We start from the raw sequence: 18,273 nt of genomic DNA on the forward strand, positions 1-18,273 counted from the left end.
CTAAGACAAATAAATGTTTTCCATCCTTAGTAAATACGAGTATTTAATTAATTTTTTCATCTTGACCTGATGGAACTAAAAAGGCATAGAGAGCACGGTGCACAAAAATGAGTTCTACAAAAATTTCTAAAATGATCTATATTACTAGGAGTTGAATCTTAATGAAATGATTATGCAGTAAAGATGTTCTTATTTTCATTAATAGTTCGTATGATGCATTATGTTTCTACTTTAATTTAATAAGCATTGCAAACTTAAATTGCAAAACATCAAAAATTCTTTCAGTATCAAAACGAAATTTATATTAGTTATAAATGTTCATTTTATGAAGCATTATACTATGTTAATGTGAAATTTGTAATGTATTATTTCATCTTTATATTTTTTGCATACTTATATTTATACCTCGGTTTCACAGTGCAAGAACCATGGATGGTAACCTACCATTATATACACATTGCATTTAATCGCACAAAATGTCCAACAAACACATCGTGCTGTAGGCACGGGTTATGGCTAGTACAACTTAAGGTTAGGTTGGTTGATTTGACCAAATTTTCTCAACCCTGCAAAAAGATACAACCTAAGGTGAGTTTGGTTGGACTGAACCTTGCAAAAACCGGCAACTTAAGGTCATGTTTGTCGTCCAGGAATGCTACCGCCATGAAGAATACTCCAAAATGATATTTGGAGCACGAGAGTGGATCAATGACCACATCCCGAGGACAATTGCGAAATCTCTTAGGCTATGTTTGGCTCGCGAGCAAAGAACGACGATTACATGGAATCACATTCTAGTATGATTTTTAGTGCACAAGCATTCATCAAGAATCACATTTCCATGAAGAATGTTATTTCTCCTCAAGGAGATACCTAAACCCAACGGTGGGTGGTTTGCGATATCTTTTCCCTTGAATCGTCAATTAAGTAATACATTAATTATGTTTTGACCCCTAATTGGTGACCAACTAACCTATTTGCCTTTCAATTGTTGCGGTTCATTTTGGCTCCTAAGATCCCAAAAAATTTCGTTTTTTGTTTCCGACTTACTATTTTTGTATATATATTTTTCTTATTTCGTCAAATGTATCTTTTTTGTCTCATCCTCTTCGTTCCCCCACTCCTCCACTTCATTTCTCCCCCACCTAACCTCTACTTAATTTAAGAAGATCGTCGTCCGACCCATATATCGTGGATCTCAAGCCGAAATATGACTAGAATATGACGTTGATGACAAAATCTCGATTAAATTTGAATTTTCTTAATCAATCGGGCAACTTATGTTAGACTCTATTCGAGTATGTCAGAATCTATCCGACTATGTAAGAATCCATCTGGTCACATTTACGTCAGAATCCATCCGTTTGTATCGAAACCCATCCGTTTACGTCGAATCCATCCATCTACGTCAGATTCAGGTCTGATTTGGACTTGAAATTTCAGATGTTTTATCACCATTGATTCCTTTTTATGTGTAAAAAAAGGTGTACTTATGTTCCTCAGCATTTTATCTTATAATCTCTTCCTCGTCATAAGATCTCACATCGTTTGTAAAAAAACAATATCTCACACCATTTGTCAAAAAAAGGACACCGCTTTGGGGAAACAAGAAATTATTTTTGGGTAAAACAAATTTTAGTGGATTATTTTGTATCTTTTTGTTTCTCTCCACGCCGCCACCATTCTTTCTCCACTCCAATAATGGTCGTCGACAGACGACTATGGCTGACAACGTTTAATTTTTTTCAAATCTTTCTCTATTCTCCTCTGACCATCACCTCCTCTCACATTTATTATTTCTCTCCTCCTCCCACACTCTCTTTCTCTTTCCCATCCTCCTTCTCCCTCTATCCATTCTGGCGAAGGGGATGATCCCTTTGCTGGAAAGCGACACGAGTTCCAGAGGATTCCCCCAATACAAACTGGTTGGAGGGTTTCCCCTAAACCAACCTACTGGTTTCAGGGGATTCCCTAAAATCATTGTACTGGTTGAGGTCCTTCCCAAACCAGGGTACTGGTTTGGGAGATTTCATGGGGCAATAACTAAAAAGGTCAAAATAATATTGAAAATGAGTAGAAAATCACAAAACATTTGAAAATTATAATTCAGGTAAAAAAGTATACAAATACTAAAATACTATTTTTTGTCATTTTGTGTAACTAAATTCTTTTACTTTTCTTTAAACTTTAAATAGATATAACTTTTGTTTGAGATGTCGGATTTCTATAAAAATTATATATTTAGAAATGATTTTTCATTAGATTTCTAACAAGATCCACTTCCAATCCTTTTTTCAAAAAAAAAATCCACAAAAAAACAACGTTTTTTTCCTTTACGTTTTTCTGCAAACATCTGTTTGCAACAATCTGTTCTGCAAACATGTGTTTACATAATGTAAAATGCAAACTGTGTTTGCAAAATATAGATTGCAAACATGATTTGCAAGCTTTGCAGAATATAATCCTGAGTTGCATATCTTGCAAACTCGATTTGCAAATTGAGAATATAAACTAAGAGTACGTGTCTACGAAATCTTGTTGTTGATGACATTGACATACATAATGCTTTAACATATAGAACCTCCATATCCTTTACACATAATCTAATCATGGCAGCAAACAAGATTAGATCAGTCTTGCTAATTTCAGTTGTAATGGCTCTTGTGGTTGTAACACTAATGAGTGATTTTGCCAATGCTAGCACTCTCACTTCTTCGAGTGGACCACAAAGCGGTTTACGATCATTGTGGACGTTTCAACATTAACTACCATGGAAGAGTATATTTATCGAGTGTTAAGCTGGTTGACTCAAATTAACCATTTAACCAAATCTTCCATATGTACATCGTAAGCAGTCCAAGAAAGAGGTACCTTATGAGACAATTGAACAAACAGTTTCTAGGCATGTTCAATTTCCCCACATATCACATACTCAACTGTTCATTTTCTTCTACAAGCTATGTATTACTACAAATTACTAATATTAAATCTGAAAGCGGTTGAAGGTAATGAATTTGAAGGAAACTTCTTCGTCGTCATTATTTGTCGGAGAAATCAAATCCAGATCTGAAAATATCCAAACCAACTTTTTTTTCATATAAACTTCATTCTAAGTTTGTTGGTTGCTTTGTCCATCTTCATATGAATAAGAAGAAAAAGAAGAAAAAGAAGAAGAATCAAAGATGACGAACCAGAAGAAGAAGAATTGGAGAGACGAAGAAGAAGAATTAGAGAAGATGCAGAAGAAGGAAAAACCCTAAAAGTTTCTAGAATTATTTAGAGAGAAAATGAACTTTTGTGGGTAGTGGTGTTTTTGGAACCAAAATATTGAAAAATGACCTGATTAATAATTTCTCATATTATTTTAAACCATATGTGTCAATACCCATAATATTTTGATAACTTTTGGTTAATAGAAAAAATTACTTGTTTTTTTAGTTATTATGAATGATATTTTGACCTAAACAACTATTTTCTCTTTCTGCAAACATGTCTGAGCTTGTGTGGGAGATTTTCAGTTCGATTTTTATAAAATCAACAGAGAAAGGGATGAGGAGAGAAAGAAGATGAGAGAGACTAAAAGAAGAGGATAACGAGCGAACGAACGAGAAAGGAAAAGAGAGATAAGAAAGATAAATGGAGATGGTGGTGGTGGAACGAGAGGATGAAGAAAAAAATGAGGAAAGAGAGGAGAAAAATATGGCTGTGGGCGGAGTTGGTAGTCGAAGATGAGGAAGAAGAATTTTTTTTGTTATCCTTAACTCTTTTACAAAACCTATAATTTCTCTTTAACTTAAATTTTGTACTCAAAAAATTTATCAGGATCCGCTATTTTTTTTTTCCCATTTTGTACCCTGATTTTTTTTTTCTACTGTTTCTCACTCCAAAAAATAAACCTAAGTGTATTTTAACCCCTTATTTTCATCTTCATACTTGGTTAATCAAGATTTACTAAGAGAACATCTTTATTATTAGTAAAAAATAAAACTAGTTGGGTTTTGACCCCTAATCTTCATCTTTACCTCGCTTCCACCACCACCACTTCCGACTACCGACCACCACTTCCGACTACCGACCACCACCACCACCACTTCCGACCACTGCCACCACCATTTTTTCTCCCTTATTCTTCTTCCTCTCTCGATAACTCTCACCAGATCTCAGATTCCCGTTAGGGGTATATATATTTCAACTCAGATGAAGAGAAGAAGAGAGACAAAAATGCTAGTGGCGGTGGTTGAAAATAGTGGCAGTGGTCAGAAGTTGTGGTGGTAGAGGTGAGATGAACATGAGGATGAAGGTTAAAGACTAAAATACAATCAGATTTATATTTGGATTGAAAATAAGGACGCCCCAAATCTTAATTGTCTGCTCGGTATTTTGGGGAAACAAGAATAATTTCCGGGAAAAAAGATAGTAACCCCCCAAAACATGAAACAAACCCATCCTTAAAGTCGCCGACTAGAGTTGGCGGACGAAGACCGACAACTTATTTGTCTCCTCTCTCTCTCTCTGTCTTATTTTTTTTTCTCTTTCCCTCTCTTCTCTCCTCTCCTCTCCTCTTTCCCTCTCTCTTTCTCCATCATTCTCTTTCTAAATCCCGACGGAGCCCTTTGCTGCAACATGAAAAAATAGAAGGAGAGTGAGAGGAAGAGAGAGAGACGACTGAAGTTAGTGTTCGAGGGTCGCTGGAGCCTGAAGTTAATGGGTCGCTGGAGTTAATGGTGGTGAGAACGGAAGATGGAGAAAGAAAAAACAAGAAGCGTAGAAAAAGTTAGTAGTGTTTGGATAAAACAAAAACATGTTTTCCACTTAAAATTTTATATTGCGGAAAATTTTCTGAACATCGACCTTATTTTTTGTTTTTGATGAACATCGACCTTATTTATTCACATTATTTTGATTGCCCAAAACACCTCACACGGTCGGTTAAAAATCATCTCGCACCGTGAGCCTCTGAACTCACTGCGCTTTAAATAGAGAGAGAGAGAGGTGTGTCTGTAGTCTGTACTAACACTTACGAACACAAGTTGAAACCCGACAGAGAACTCAAGCTTTTTCTTTTCTCTTCCTTCTCCAACAGAGAGATCTTAACATGACGACCGATCCAAACCCTAGTAACGGCGAAAACGCAAAAGAGGCTTCTCTTAAAGTACCTTCTAAAGATCCTAAGAAGAAGAAGGATGAGAAGAAAGACGAAGACTTGGTTAGTACTAACAAAACCCTAGCCATTGTGTTTGTTCTTTTTGCACGCGAATCTTTGATCTGATTCACTGTCTTCTTTCTGAATTTCAAATAACAGTCTGATGAGGATTTGGCTCTTAAGCAACAATTGGAACTTTACGTTGAGAGGGTTCAGGATTCTGAACCTGGTATTCAGAAACTTGCCCTAGAAAGCATGAGGTAATATCGAATTAGACTAATTTTTTTATCTTGTTGATGGTTTGCTAGGGTTTTGTTCAATCTTGGTTATCATGGTTTCTAGTGCTTTTGCTTTCAATTGATGATAAAAAGCTGAGCTCCCAACTCCCCAGTGATTATGGCTCATCCATAATTTTTCTACCAATACTCAATGTGATGGTAGTAAAACCGTACATAGTAAGAGAACATCTCAATTCAGCCTACAAAGTCTCTCCTTTTTGCTCCACCCTGGAGCCGGTGAATATTTTGATATCACAAAATATTACTTTTCTATGACATCTCAAAAGCAGTTGGCTATTAGGGTTGAAGGGTTCAAGTCTGAGTACTTGTGCACAGAGGACTGTTTTACCATGGAAATCTCTAACTAGTTCGCTAGTTATACTAATAAACATGGGATAGTATTTTGAGATCGTTCAAACTGAAACAACGAATTTTTGTTGGGTCTTTGTAATTTTTTCTTTTTGAATATTGACTACAATGGTCATTACAAAGGCGTTGATACATCGATACGATGTGATAAGATTACTGGCCTAAAGCTCGACGAAATTAATGGCCTAAAGCCCGACGAAATTAAATGGCCTAAAGCCCACGAAAACTACTTTATTTATAACAAGTTCAATATTCCTGGATTTGCACTTCCATGAGATTGAATCTGGGACCTCCGCATTGCGACTACAGAACAACTTTAGAGATATGTAGCTGAGACGCACAGAAGTTGAAGCATCTCTTCTTCTACATAGGAATAAGAATCTCAATTGAGACTTGACACATAGGACTAATGGAGTTCTTTTTTTTGAGTTTTGCATTAGAGATGCTCGTAGGCAACTATTGTTATGTAACATATGTTGCCTATTGGATTTGGTATTATTCAAATGCCAGTGACCTGTCATTGATAATGTAATGTCTGAAATCCATGCCTAACTATGGCAACCCCAGCAGTTAGCCACTCACTGTTTTCAGTGATCCACATCTCCCGTTCATTAAATAGCATATTGTGCTATCCCGTTTCCCAAATAAATGTTCGTGATTGCAATCACTACTTTTCGTATTGATATTCAATCAATATGTTACAGCGCTTAGCTGTATCTGTCGCACTGTTTCCTGCCATCCCATGTTGCGGTGACGCAAAAAGAATTATAGTTTTAAACTATGTGTTATCTTGTTTGAATCTAAAGCCTGTTTTGTAAATAATCACACAAAAAAGAACTACAGATAAAAGAGGAAAGGAAAAAGGAAAAAGAAAGAAAAAGGATTAGAGAAAAATATGTTTGAGAATCATTACATATGATATTGTTTGCGTCATTGTAAAAATGTACAGTTTGGCATCAGTCTATGTCCGGGCATTCCGATTAGGCGATTATATTCATTGAAAATCGACTGTAAAATTTTGTTTGTAGGCAGGAGATTCGAACCTCGACTAGCTCAATGACCTCTGTTCCAAAACCGCTGAAGTTTCTCCGCTCACATTATGGGACTCTAAAGGCGTTCTATGAAACTATGGGAGACTCAGATCTGAAGGTAAAAGCTGCAGTCTGTTGTATAAGTTTTAAAAATTACTTCGATTTTAGAGATTTGACTTAACCTTTGTAATTGCAGAAATACCTAGCCGACATTCTTTCAGTTCTGGCCTTAACTATGTCTGCAGAAGGAGATCGGGTACTTTATAATTTCTACCCCTAATTCAGCTCTAACCTTTTCATGCTAAAATACTTCCAGTATTAGGCTCAAGTTTATACGGTTCTACTCAGGCCTAGTTTTTCGTTTGTTTCTCTATATGGTGCTGTGATCTTTGACAATATATAATATATAACTATAAGAGTAACTCCTAGTTAGCTACTCAGGCAAACTAGCCTTGAGGCTATTCAAGGAAGTTTTCTTTGAAGAAAGCCGGCTGGTCCTACTTCTTTTGCGGAATTAAGCTCCCCCTTTCTGTTCATTAGATTAAGTTATTGCTACCTTTTCATATTATTGCGATTTCTAATGCAGCTACAACTCTGTCATGTTACGTAGTTAATAGTTATGCTAATCAACTTTTCACCTAACACACAATTGTCTCTCTTGTTGAATTGGCCATTAAGCATGAGGACCCTCCTTATCTACAAATTTGAGCTTAATTTACTTTAGCATATAAACGCTTTTACCATGGTTTTCCTTATACTTCCTCATCTTATTTCTACCATTTTCTTGAAGTTTCTTCTTCTTCTTTATTCAGGAGAGCCTCAAGTACAGGCTATTGGGTTCGGAGGGAGATATTGGGTCATGGGGCCATGAATATGTTAGGTTAGTGTTTTTTAATCTGCAAATAATCTTTTTGAGGTTTAAACATAAGTGCAGTTATTATTCTCTGGTTGAAAAATATTTGAGTTTATTTTCATGTGTTGTACTACAAGTTCTATATTTTCTCTTACATGGATAGTCTACTTAGTGTTTTTTAAGATACTTCAATATTCTTGTGTAACTCTTGTGATCACCTCAATGAGTCTAACATGAACTTTTTAATTCACATCTTGCATGTAGTTACATGAAATCATGCTAGGACTTTAAAATACCATCTTGGGTTCCCATATTTTGTGTACTTTGTATTCATAGATGTTCAAAGTAAATATTTAAGCTGTAAAATGATCTAATGACGAAGACAAGACACCTAGACATCATATTTGGCATTCGATACCATGCCCGTACTCGCATCAGAAACCATACGAGTTTTGACATTCATGTCACTGATAAGTTCTTTCTAGTTCACACTTCAATGTTATTTGTAGCTTTTGTTGGTATGCTTCATGGACCATTTTATTTGTAATTAAGCGGTCTGATAAGCGACTTTTATCTTCACTAATTCGTCTTCTAATCTTAATCTATTTCTCGTAGGAACCTTGCTGGAGAAATATCCCAAGAGTATGCAAAGCGACAGGTTAGACAAGTAATCTATTATTTCTGATTTTTGTCTTGTGACACATGGATTTGTAAAGAGACATTAGATCAAAGCAGTGCCTTTGCTTGAGTTCAATTCACCTATTAGGTTATATTTTTTTTTTATTTAATTTTGTATATTATCTTTTCTATACTCATCTTTTTCTATTGTGCAATAGCTTGAAGAGGCTTCAGTAGAAGATCTAATGGGCCTAGTGCAACAAATTGTTGCTTTCCACATGAAGGTAACTTCTTTGACAACCGGTCGTAGTAAACTCATCTCATTCGTACAAAGCGAGAAATTACTATCAATTTGTGTAGTACTTATTATGTAGTCTTTAGTTGCTCGTATGTTGTGAAACTCGCTGTAATGTGATCCCCTCTTTAAATCATGTTACAGCACAATGCGGAGCCTGAAGCTGTTGATCTTCTAATGGAGGTATGCCCATCTTTCAAGTTTCATCCCTTCGTGATGAGTGTCATCATCTCCTGAGTGAAGAAACATTGCAACCTGTATTTGTTGGTTTCAGGTTGAAGATCTTGATTTGTTAGTTGAGCATGTTGATGCCACAAATTACAAAAGGACATGCCTATACCTTACTAGTTCGGCAAGGTATGATTCTTTGCAAATATTTGGTACAATATCCGAAGTCTTAAATTTTGAGCAATTGATGAAGTGAATTGTGAAATGTATTGTGCCCCAATATTGAAAGCAAAGATCATGTAAATGAAGTTTGAGGAATTAGATTTCTAACCACCTTTTAAAATACTCAGTATTATTTGAGTACAACATTGCAATTTACCCCTCTAAAAGCAGATACTGACCCTTTTACTCTGTGCTCGTTAGTCCGAACACAAAGAAGTAAAAGTGGATTCTGTGTGTTAATCTAGGACCCGGGACTAGTCGTTCAATGTTGGACTCTGGAGCTGGTTACAGTCCAAATTAGCCTTCCATATAGATATATAAATATAATATAGTTCGCAATAGTTCTATATATAGATGCATTTTACTAACTTACAGTTACCATCACAATGACACTACACCTTGTCTTCCTGTATATGTAATAAAACAACCTTAGAACATAATAACAGTAGATGTAGAGTCTGATGCTACAATGTTTCTTCAATCCACACATAATCCTATATACCGCTCCTAAATTAAAACAAATTTAAATCAATAATTGATAATTAGCTTGGGATTCATGAAAATTATCATTTATTAAGAAGCCAGTTTTTGTTAATTGTTTTAAGTATTGAAACAATAAAGAAGTATAGTTTATTATTTTGGTGGGGGATTATCTTCGAAATTCGGTCTCATTTGCAGACCTCAATCTGCCCGCCTGACTTGGAGACCTAGTAGGAAATTAGGCCGGGTTGAGAACCTAGGAGGCTGAACACAGCTAGTCGGTCAATTGTAGAGTTGGACAATAGCGAGGGGAGGTCAGGCAGTTTAACAGCATAGATGTCGAGTAAGATTTGAAGTCCACACAGTTACCTACATCGTTGCAATCAAAAGTCGGCCAAACTTCTGTTCCCACTGTGTAGAATATATCTTGATCCCAAATATATGCTAGAATTCTAGATTGTACTGTGCTTTAAAATGGAGGTTGTGCATCTGTAAATGGGATTGATTCAGAGTTCAGACTCACATGGATGTTAATGTTATGTCATACCAAATTCTGTAGCTGTAGTTTCCTGTATCATTTTTCTTAATGTAACAAGATGCTTAGGATGCTACATAAATCTCTAAGGAATTCTCATCTCGTGAGATAACATGGATTAATTTTTAGAAGATGCGTTTTCCTATGAGTTATATAGTACAAGACCAGTGTTTGTCCTGTATTTTGGATGTCACTGGTCATCATGAGTTGTCAACTGGTGTGATGACTTGCACCTTTTTATTTCTTAAATATTAATAAATCAATATTGCTGGAAAACCCTAGTTTACTTCACTGCAGGGCAGCATAAACCGAAATTGTTACGCTTTATTTTAATAATAAAAAAATTGTAATGTATCGCAGTTACCTTCCTGGACCTGATGATCTGTTAGTACTGGATATAGCATACGCGATTTACCTTAAGTTTGAAGAATACCCCAGTGCTCTTCGAATTGCACTCTACCTGGATAATTTGAAGGTGCGTTTTGCTACAACCAGGCACCGCTCGTTCTTCTTAATCCTGTTTCTGATTGTTCCTTATTACTTATTTTGCCGATAATGTTCTTGTTTTCTTATTGTGCTTACTGGCTTACACTTTTACCCTTTTGCTTTTGCAGTATGTGAAGCAGATGTTTACCTCTTGTAATGACATGCAGTTAAAGAAGCAGTTCTGTTACATTCTTGCACGTCATGTAAGTTAGTTTATGTTTAGCATAGATCACTTAGATGTGATGATGGTCGGGACATATATATATATATATATATATATATATGTTCAAGATGGCTTGAATAACATATAAACTTCCTTTTGGGGAAGATAAGTTATATGACTAATTTAGTTATGGGGTAGTTCCAAAAAAAATGAGTTAGTTTGTATTGTCGAAGTTTCTGTTAACAATGCATATTTCATGGTTTAGTTATTTAAATATCGCAGTGAGGCCAAACTGGTTGATCTCGTTTAGAGGTCAACAGAGTATTATTTGTCTTCAGCCTTTCGATGTTCGACAGAAATGAAGGATGGTGATTGCTGCTTCTATTATTGTATAGCTGGTCTAAGAAGTTTTAGGGAAACAGTTTTTGGTTCAAATTTTGGAAACACTTGTTAGCGTTAATAATGCCTGGTCAGAGCAGGGTTTCTCGATTTTGAGAGGGAAGTCTATGTAGCAATAAGAGCTACTGGACTACTGAATCATTTGTGATGTTTTAAAACGATTTTAAGCCTTTAGAGGCGAAAAATAGCTTCCATGCATCGCCAAGGCTACCAGTAGGCTCAATGTTTTACATACCCTGATACCACTTATATCATTTAGTTCTTTTTATGTTTTCAATTGTTATATGTTGTTAAAACAAGATAAATACAGAGAGAAACAGGCAAGAATAAACAACTACATACGTTTCATGAAACAAGAGTACCGTCAACAATATAGAGAAAAAAAAGAACCAAATCACAATCCATTGAGACAAATAGATGCGTGAGCCTAGCATCTACATTCTACAGAGCCTTGGAGCTAACTTCTAGACTGCCTGGTTAAAAACTAATTTTCTGTAGTGATTATGGTCACCTGTAAACACTATTAGACATTTTTTTATTAACGACATGGCATGATAATTAACTCAATAGCCTTTCCCCAAATATTGTTGTTGGATATGCTTGTACAGCATGCTTGGTACAAAGTTGTGAAATCATCTTGTTGTAGACATGCTATAGCTTTAAAAGTTAATTGATTGTCTAATTGGTTAGTCTTATACTTCTATAACTCAGGGTGTTGATTTCGTGCTCGACGAGGAAATGGTTGAAAACGATGATGATAGGGAGGCGTGCCAGGAAATCATAAACAATCTCAAATGTAGTGAAGGATATCTTAATCTTGCTCGTGATATCGAAGTCATGGAACCAAAATCCCCTGAAGATATATATAAGGTAGTTTTGCTTAACCAACTAAAACTACTGAGAAAATTTGTTTTGCCTGAGTAGAGTAGTTGTATGTTTGTCCTTCTCTGGGTCACATTTCTTGCATATCAGTTACCTTGCAGTGAAATAAAATGAAGCACACTTACTACCTGATTTATAATTCATTATGTTGGCTCAGTTTCAAATAGTTATTGCATAAGTAGCATACCCTAGTAACTACACACGTTCACTGAAAAAAGAGTTTCATCAAAACAAATGTCTCACAGTTTCGGTTCATCTTTTAAAACTTGCAAGCTTGGCAAAATGTACTATACAACTCTAGTTCAAAATAGCTCTAGTTATAAAAGGACCAAAGTAATCTATATCTCCTGTCAAGTATCATAATCCAAAGTGTAACATAAATTTGAAACTATGTTTTGGTGTGTATGGGCATCACTATGGCACTCACAGGCCTCCCTTAATGTTTGGTTGATGACAATTGTACTGTTTGTCACAGTAACACCATTCTTGTGAAATAGTGATGTGATCTGGTTGTTTTGGAACACCTTTACTCGTGTAAGGTTCTTTTTTATGTTAATTACTTTTTGTTCCTTAGGTGCACTTGATAGACGGCAGGGCGAGTGCAGGGGCAAATGTTGATTCAGCCAGGCAGAATTTAGCAGCTACATTTGTCAATGCTTTTGTGAATGCTGGATTTGGTCAGGTAGGCTGTACTGTCTAGGATGCTCTTTTACGTCGCGACAAAGCGATCCGAGTATGAAGTCTGACCTTACATTCATGTGCAGGATAAGTTAATGACTGTTCCTTCAGAATCTTCAAGTGGTGGCTCTAGCGGGAGTTGGCTTTTCAAGAATAAGGAGCATGGGAAAGCTAGTGCTGCAGCAAGTTTGGTATGTCTTTGGGCTTGTGTTTCGGGTTTCTTCTTAATGTGATTTCTGGTTTTGAGATGGATTCGTCTTGGTTGTAGGGCATGATTTTGCAGTGGGATGTGGACAATGGGCTTGCTCAACTTGATAAGTACTTCCACAGCAATGACAACCATGTCATTGCTGGTGCATTATTAGGTGTTGGGATCGTCAATTGTAGTGTCAATCATGACTGTGATCCGGTAAGTTTTTTTCCTTTGTAATGTCTGCCCAAAAATATGTAGTTTTCCATGAATTGGTGAAGTCTAATGGGGATATTCCTTCCTCGTAGGCATTGGCCCTTCTATCTGATTATTTAGATAGAGAGGATTCAACTGTCCGCATTGGAGCAATTATGGGACTAGGCTTGGCATATGCAGGGAGCCAAAATGATCAAGTAAGTTACTCTGTAAATTCTTGAATTGGAAAATCTTCCATTCAGAAAGAAGAAAAGCAGTAAAATCTGCAAATATTGGTTATGCTAGTCGATAGATAAGTAGCTACTTTTGATGGGTGTAAAGACTCATGGCTATTATTGAAGTTGGAAGGTCACAATCTCCTTTTTCCAAAATCTATTTTTGTTCACTTGTGCTTCTTGATTCAGGCTGGCCAATTAGTATTGTTTCCGCTTGAAGCAAAAGTTGTTGTTGGTGGCGAAAATAATTAGATTAGCTTAAATATGTTGGCTTTAGACTGTTTGGCATCATTGAAAATTTGATAACTGGATACTGTATCTCCACTTTTCAACAAATAGACTGGTCCATCACTTTATCTGAAGATGAACTGTGAAGCTAAGTTTGACAAGGACGTAACAGTCTAAAATTGGTGAATTGAGCGAGGCGGGCTAGATGAGCCTAAATTGGTGGGATGGAGCAAGGCGTTAGGCGGTTTCAAGCGTCACTTGCACCTTGAGCGGTTTCACTTGCTTAGATTGCACCTTGCACCCATAACTAGCCTATTTGACATACATCACAGAAATTAGTTAATTAAATCAATGTAATTGATGCCTTAGAATATTACAGAATATAGTTATTTGAGTGACCAAACATTTGAAGCTTGCTAGGGCCACTGAGACGGACCCGTCTTGGTGCCTTCGAAACAATTAGATACTCTGCAACCCGACATGGTGGATAAATAGACTAAAGAATGATGTTGTCATTGCCTTCAAAACTTAGTTGTTTCTGTTTTCTAAACAACCAGCACATTGAGAAGGCCAAAGAAGCTTAAGAGGGATTGGACAATTTTGATTTTTTAGTGTACTAACATATTTCAGTCGTCCAGTGTGCTTTAAATGGGGTGATCAGTCAGTATTTCTAGTGAGCCATGTTAGTTCGACCAAAGTAAATCCCTGATAGGTTAGGCTGGCTCTGCATCTGATTAATGTATAAACTCTAGGTTCATAAATCATCCGACTTCATAAGCTGTCAGATAATTTGCAATTGAGTGTGATCTAGCTGGATTGTTTGTTCATATTGCAACGTGGTTCTCAGAATTGTCAGTGTGATGGATGTTGAGATTTTCTTAAAACAATGATTATATGCCAGTTTCTACGTATTAGCAACAAGTGTACATTCAGTTTGTGCTAAGTGATGGATTATTCTGCAGATTCATGAGAAGTTGTCTCCTATTCTAGGGGATGCAAAAGCACCACTCGATGTGATTGCATTTACTGCCATCTCTTTGGGCTTGGTCTTCGTCGGTTCTTGCAACGAGGATGTTGCCCAGTCAATTATTTTTGCATTGATGGACCGTAGTGAGGCAGAACTTGATGAGCCTCTCACTCGATTACTACCACTTGGCCTTGGGCTTCTATACCTCGGGAAACAGGTAAGCCGTATTTGCTGCCCGTAACAGCTCGTGTCTTTTAAGGGCTTTTAGTTTCCTCAGTGCATAGATACGATCTTTTCATTTCTTTCGCGTCCTAAAAATTTATTCAGGTTGGTAAAATGCATGGCTTCTTTTCTATTCCAAGTTAGAGGACCTAGATTAGGACATGAGCATTGAGATAGTTGCACTTCTTCTGCATTTTAAACTACTGTTGACTGTTCTAATAATGATATATTGAACGATACATGGCAGGAAAGCGTTGAGGCTACTGCAGAAGTTTCGAAGACATTTAATGAAAAAATTAAGAAATACTGTGATATGACCTTACTATCATGTGCATATGCTGGCACAGGAAATGTTCTCAAGGTATGCAATCTATCTCCAGCATACCCGTAGTAGCACTTAAAAGATACTGCCTATTATACGGAAATCTAATGCTTTATTTGCAGGTTCAACACCTTCTGGGGCAGTGTGCAGAACATTTTGAGAAGGGTGAGAGTCATCAAGGTCCTGCTGTGCTTGGAATTGCTATGGTAGCAATGGCTGAAGAGCTGGGTCTTGAGATGGCCATACGGTCACTGGAGCACCTTCTACAATACGGTGAACAAAATATCCGGCGGGCTGTTCCTTTAGCTCTTGGGCTTCTCTGCATATCAAACCCAAAAGTATGTCCTTAGTTGTGTCGAGGAACGGGTGTCCTTACATTTTTATGTATTTCTTTTTTGACCCAAGTTTGATGTGAGACCCAACCACATCAAGTGGTTCATCACATCAGGACTTGGTAGTTACTATTACTAGCGAGTGCCAATGCCCATGCAGGTCGGGGCCAATCACATGGTGGGTCGTCATGACCCCTGTTGTGGCCTTACAAGTTGGATGAAATATGTATATCTCTGAAGTAGTTACCTGACTCACATGCTGTTTTTTTTATCTCAAGTATTTTTCATTTACTGAGTAGTTAACTTTATATTATTGCTTTAGGTAAACGTGATGGATACCTTAAGCAGGCTCAGCCATGACACAGACTCGGAAGTAGCTATGGTATGTTTTGGTACTCTCTCTCTTTCTCTCTCGTATCAACTATGATTTTCAGATGGATAAGTTTTTTTCTCCTTTCTGGTGTTTGTTAGAGTTCTTATCATTGCTCTCATTATGTTGCACTGGAGTAATTTTATACTTTTTTTTGTTGAACTGGAGTAATTTGATACTTGAGCACACCCATACACACATTTGATGTACTTTTGTGGTCTAAGTCGCTTTCTTGGTTCTTCAGGCAGCTACTATCTCGTTGGGTTTAATAGGTGCTGGTACCAACAATGCTCGCATAGCTGGCATGCTTCGTAATCTATCGAGCTATTATTACAAAGAAGCCAGCCTTCTTTTCTGTGTATGTTGTTCATATGCGATGCTTCTGATTTTCTTTTTTCTTTAAATTATTCATGGTTTTCTTCTCTCATTTTGTTTTCTTCCTAAAATTCTGCTTGTACAGGTTCGCATTGCACAAGGTCTTGTTCATATGGGAAAGGGTTTGCTGACTCTTGCTCCTTACCATTCAGAGCGCTTCCTTCTCTCACCGTAAGTGAAGTTCTGTTGAAAAATCCCTATTTATGGTTTGGAACCTTGTGAACTTGTTAGATATAGTTGACGGACATTCCTGCAGCGAGTTTGTGGATGAACAATTTTACGTTCACGGAACTTGACCTTTACTAGATCCGATATCTCCATCAAATCTAACGAGTGAAACTTGGCACATATAATTTGTCTTTCTGTTGCCAATATTAATGTAGTACAGTACTTGCGGAAAAAGAGAATATGAAACCTCGGGACCAACCTTTTACATAGTTCATCAAATTCAATTCTCGAGTGTTTTCTTGTTTTGGATGGTATCTCTTTCTAGATGGAGCCTTACATGTTCTTATTTTTTGCTCTCTCCAGGACGGCACTTGCTGGATTGATAATCTTGTTGCATGTTTGTCTTGACATGAAATCAATAATATTGGGGAAATACCATTATGTCCTCTATTTTCTCGCTTTAGCAATGAAGGTAATCTCTTAGAGCCTTGTTTAATACCATATGTGATGCAGAACCTTGAAAGGAGCTTTTGATTTTCCTTGCTGAATGTTATGTTTCTTATCTGTGTTGACAGCCGAGAATGTTGATGACCGTGGATGAGAATCTAAAACCTCTATCAGTGTCTGTTAGAGTGGGTCAGGCAGTTGATGTGGTTGGTCAAGCCGGTCGACCTAAGTCTATCACTGGGTTCCAGACTCACTCTACCCCTGTTCTTTTGGCTGCGGGTGATAGAGCAGAACTTGCTACTGGCAAGTAAGGAACCCTTTTTTTCCATTTAGATCCCTATATTATTTACACAAACACACACACATATACATGTACTTCTACAAGCATACTTATGTTACTTTTATTTAGGTACATTCCGCTATCACCAATTCTAGAAGGATTTGTAATTCTAAAAGAGAACCCCGAGTATCGGGAAGACAACTAGGCTTGCTATTTATTGTGCGCGCACAAATAGATAACAGAAGTCCTCCGGTAAAGGTTGATATCAGTTCTCCACTTCGAAGTCAGCAGGCGATTTAGAGAGATATTTCTGTGTTCCTTTTGCACAATTGGAACAATTATTTATAGTCTGTCTGTCGATGGGAATCTCCTTGTATTTTTTCTCCTAGATGTAGCTTAGAGGTATTGAAAATTTCATAATTTTATTATGCTTCCAATTTTTTTTTTTCGCCTCGGGAAGATCTTGGAATTAAGGAAAGGGGGGACATACATGTGAACCATTTCAGTTTTTGAAATTACATCTATCAATGATTGTGTGCCCAAAAATCAGAGACTAAACTATTAAGACTTCTGAGAAATGGAAGAGCTTTTATTTTTTATAATGATTTATGTGGGTGTGCAACTAGCTAGCTTCTTATCGGTTGAATAAGAACGACCCTTATTGCCCCGTCCTTCCTCAGAAATATTGTAACGAGGTGCAGAAGCTACACTTTGATGGTTTGAATTTATTGAACTTCATTATTTTTCTAGTTTGGTTTGGACATCTGCACCCTAATTCTATATTAGATGGATATTGGGAGGAAATGGAATTTTAAGGACCTGACAAGTCGTTAACCCTAGCGTTTCCTTCATCCTTTTACCTCCCTTGTTATCCAGGATGTTGCTTCGAGTTGATATCATTGAGTTTGATTGTTGGCAAGGCTTAAAGTAAGGGTGGTGGGCCTTGTAGAAAGAACCAATTTTGATTGTTGGCAAGGCTTACAACAAGGGTGGGCCTTGTGGAAAGAATCAATTCCAAATCACTTAGCCAATGGTTTGTCTTCTGCCGAGTCTATGCAAGTCAACGTCATTTGGACTCGAATTAGCTTCCCTCTAGTATCCGGCAGCGGAAGGACTTGACAATTTCACGAATAATTGAATGCATTTTCAAGATAATTGTATGCCAGAAAAATGTTATTTGATTTAATTGTATGCCAGAAAAATGTTATTTGATTTAACGAAAATAACTACGGGAAAAATTGACAAAAAAAAGTTGTTTTTCAATAGTTTTCTGTTAGATATGAGATTTTATTACATCTTATTTGAAATATCATAGAAAAATATTTCCAACATTTTGATAGT

The 18,273-nt window shown here is 36.8% G+C and overlaps 1 protein-coding gene across 1 annotated transcript; it reads left to right on the forward strand.

Moving 5' to 3' along the window:
- The first annotated feature begins 5,007 nt into the window (after positions 1-5,007).
- LOC147566895 (26S proteasome non-ATPase regulatory subunit 2 homolog A-like) lies at positions 5,008-17,478 on the forward strand. The gene is made up of 25 exons (XM_086653471.1): positions 5,008-5,206; positions 5,303-5,403; positions 6,819-6,939; positions 7,018-7,077; positions 7,634-7,701; positions 8,290-8,332; positions 8,511-8,576; positions 8,732-8,770; positions 8,862-8,944; positions 10,353-10,467; positions 10,607-10,681; positions 11,752-11,910; positions 12,497-12,604; positions 12,687-12,791; positions 12,869-13,009; positions 13,099-13,203; positions 14,412-14,633; positions 14,886-14,999; positions 15,083-15,298; positions 15,615-15,674; positions 15,907-16,020; positions 16,123-16,208; positions 16,569-16,677; positions 16,781-16,959; positions 17,062-17,478. The coding sequence occupies exons 1-25, from the start codon at positions 5,096-5,098 to the stop codon at positions 17,135-17,137; spliced, it is 2,676 nt and encodes an 891-aa protein (XP_086509597.1). The 5' UTR covers positions 5,008-5,095; the 3' UTR covers positions 17,138-17,478.
- Positions 17,479-18,273: the final 795 nt, after the last annotated feature.

The sequence above is a fragment of the Eschscholzia californica genome, unplaced genomic scaffold, assembly GCF_041429995.1.
Source record: "Eschscholzia californica isolate CP2 unplaced genomic scaffold, dmEscCali1.0.p SCAF_1, whole genome shotgun sequence".
NCBI lineage: Eukaryota > Viridiplantae > Streptophyta > Magnoliopsida > Ranunculales > Papaveraceae > Eschscholzia > Eschscholzia californica.

Coding starts and splice junctions, on each gene's coding strand:
- LOC147566895 (XM_086653471.1), top strand. CDS start 5,096: ATGACGACCGATCCAAACCCTAGTAACGGCGAAAACGCAAAAGAGGCT. Junction 15,675..15,906: donor CAGACTCGGAAGTAGCTATG/GTATGTTTTGGT, acceptor TTGGTTCTTCAG/GCAGCTACTATCTCGTTGGG. Junction 16,021..16,122: donor AAGCCAGCCTTCTTTTCTGT/GTATGTTGTTCA, acceptor CTGCTTGTACAG/GTTCGCATTGCACAAGGTCT.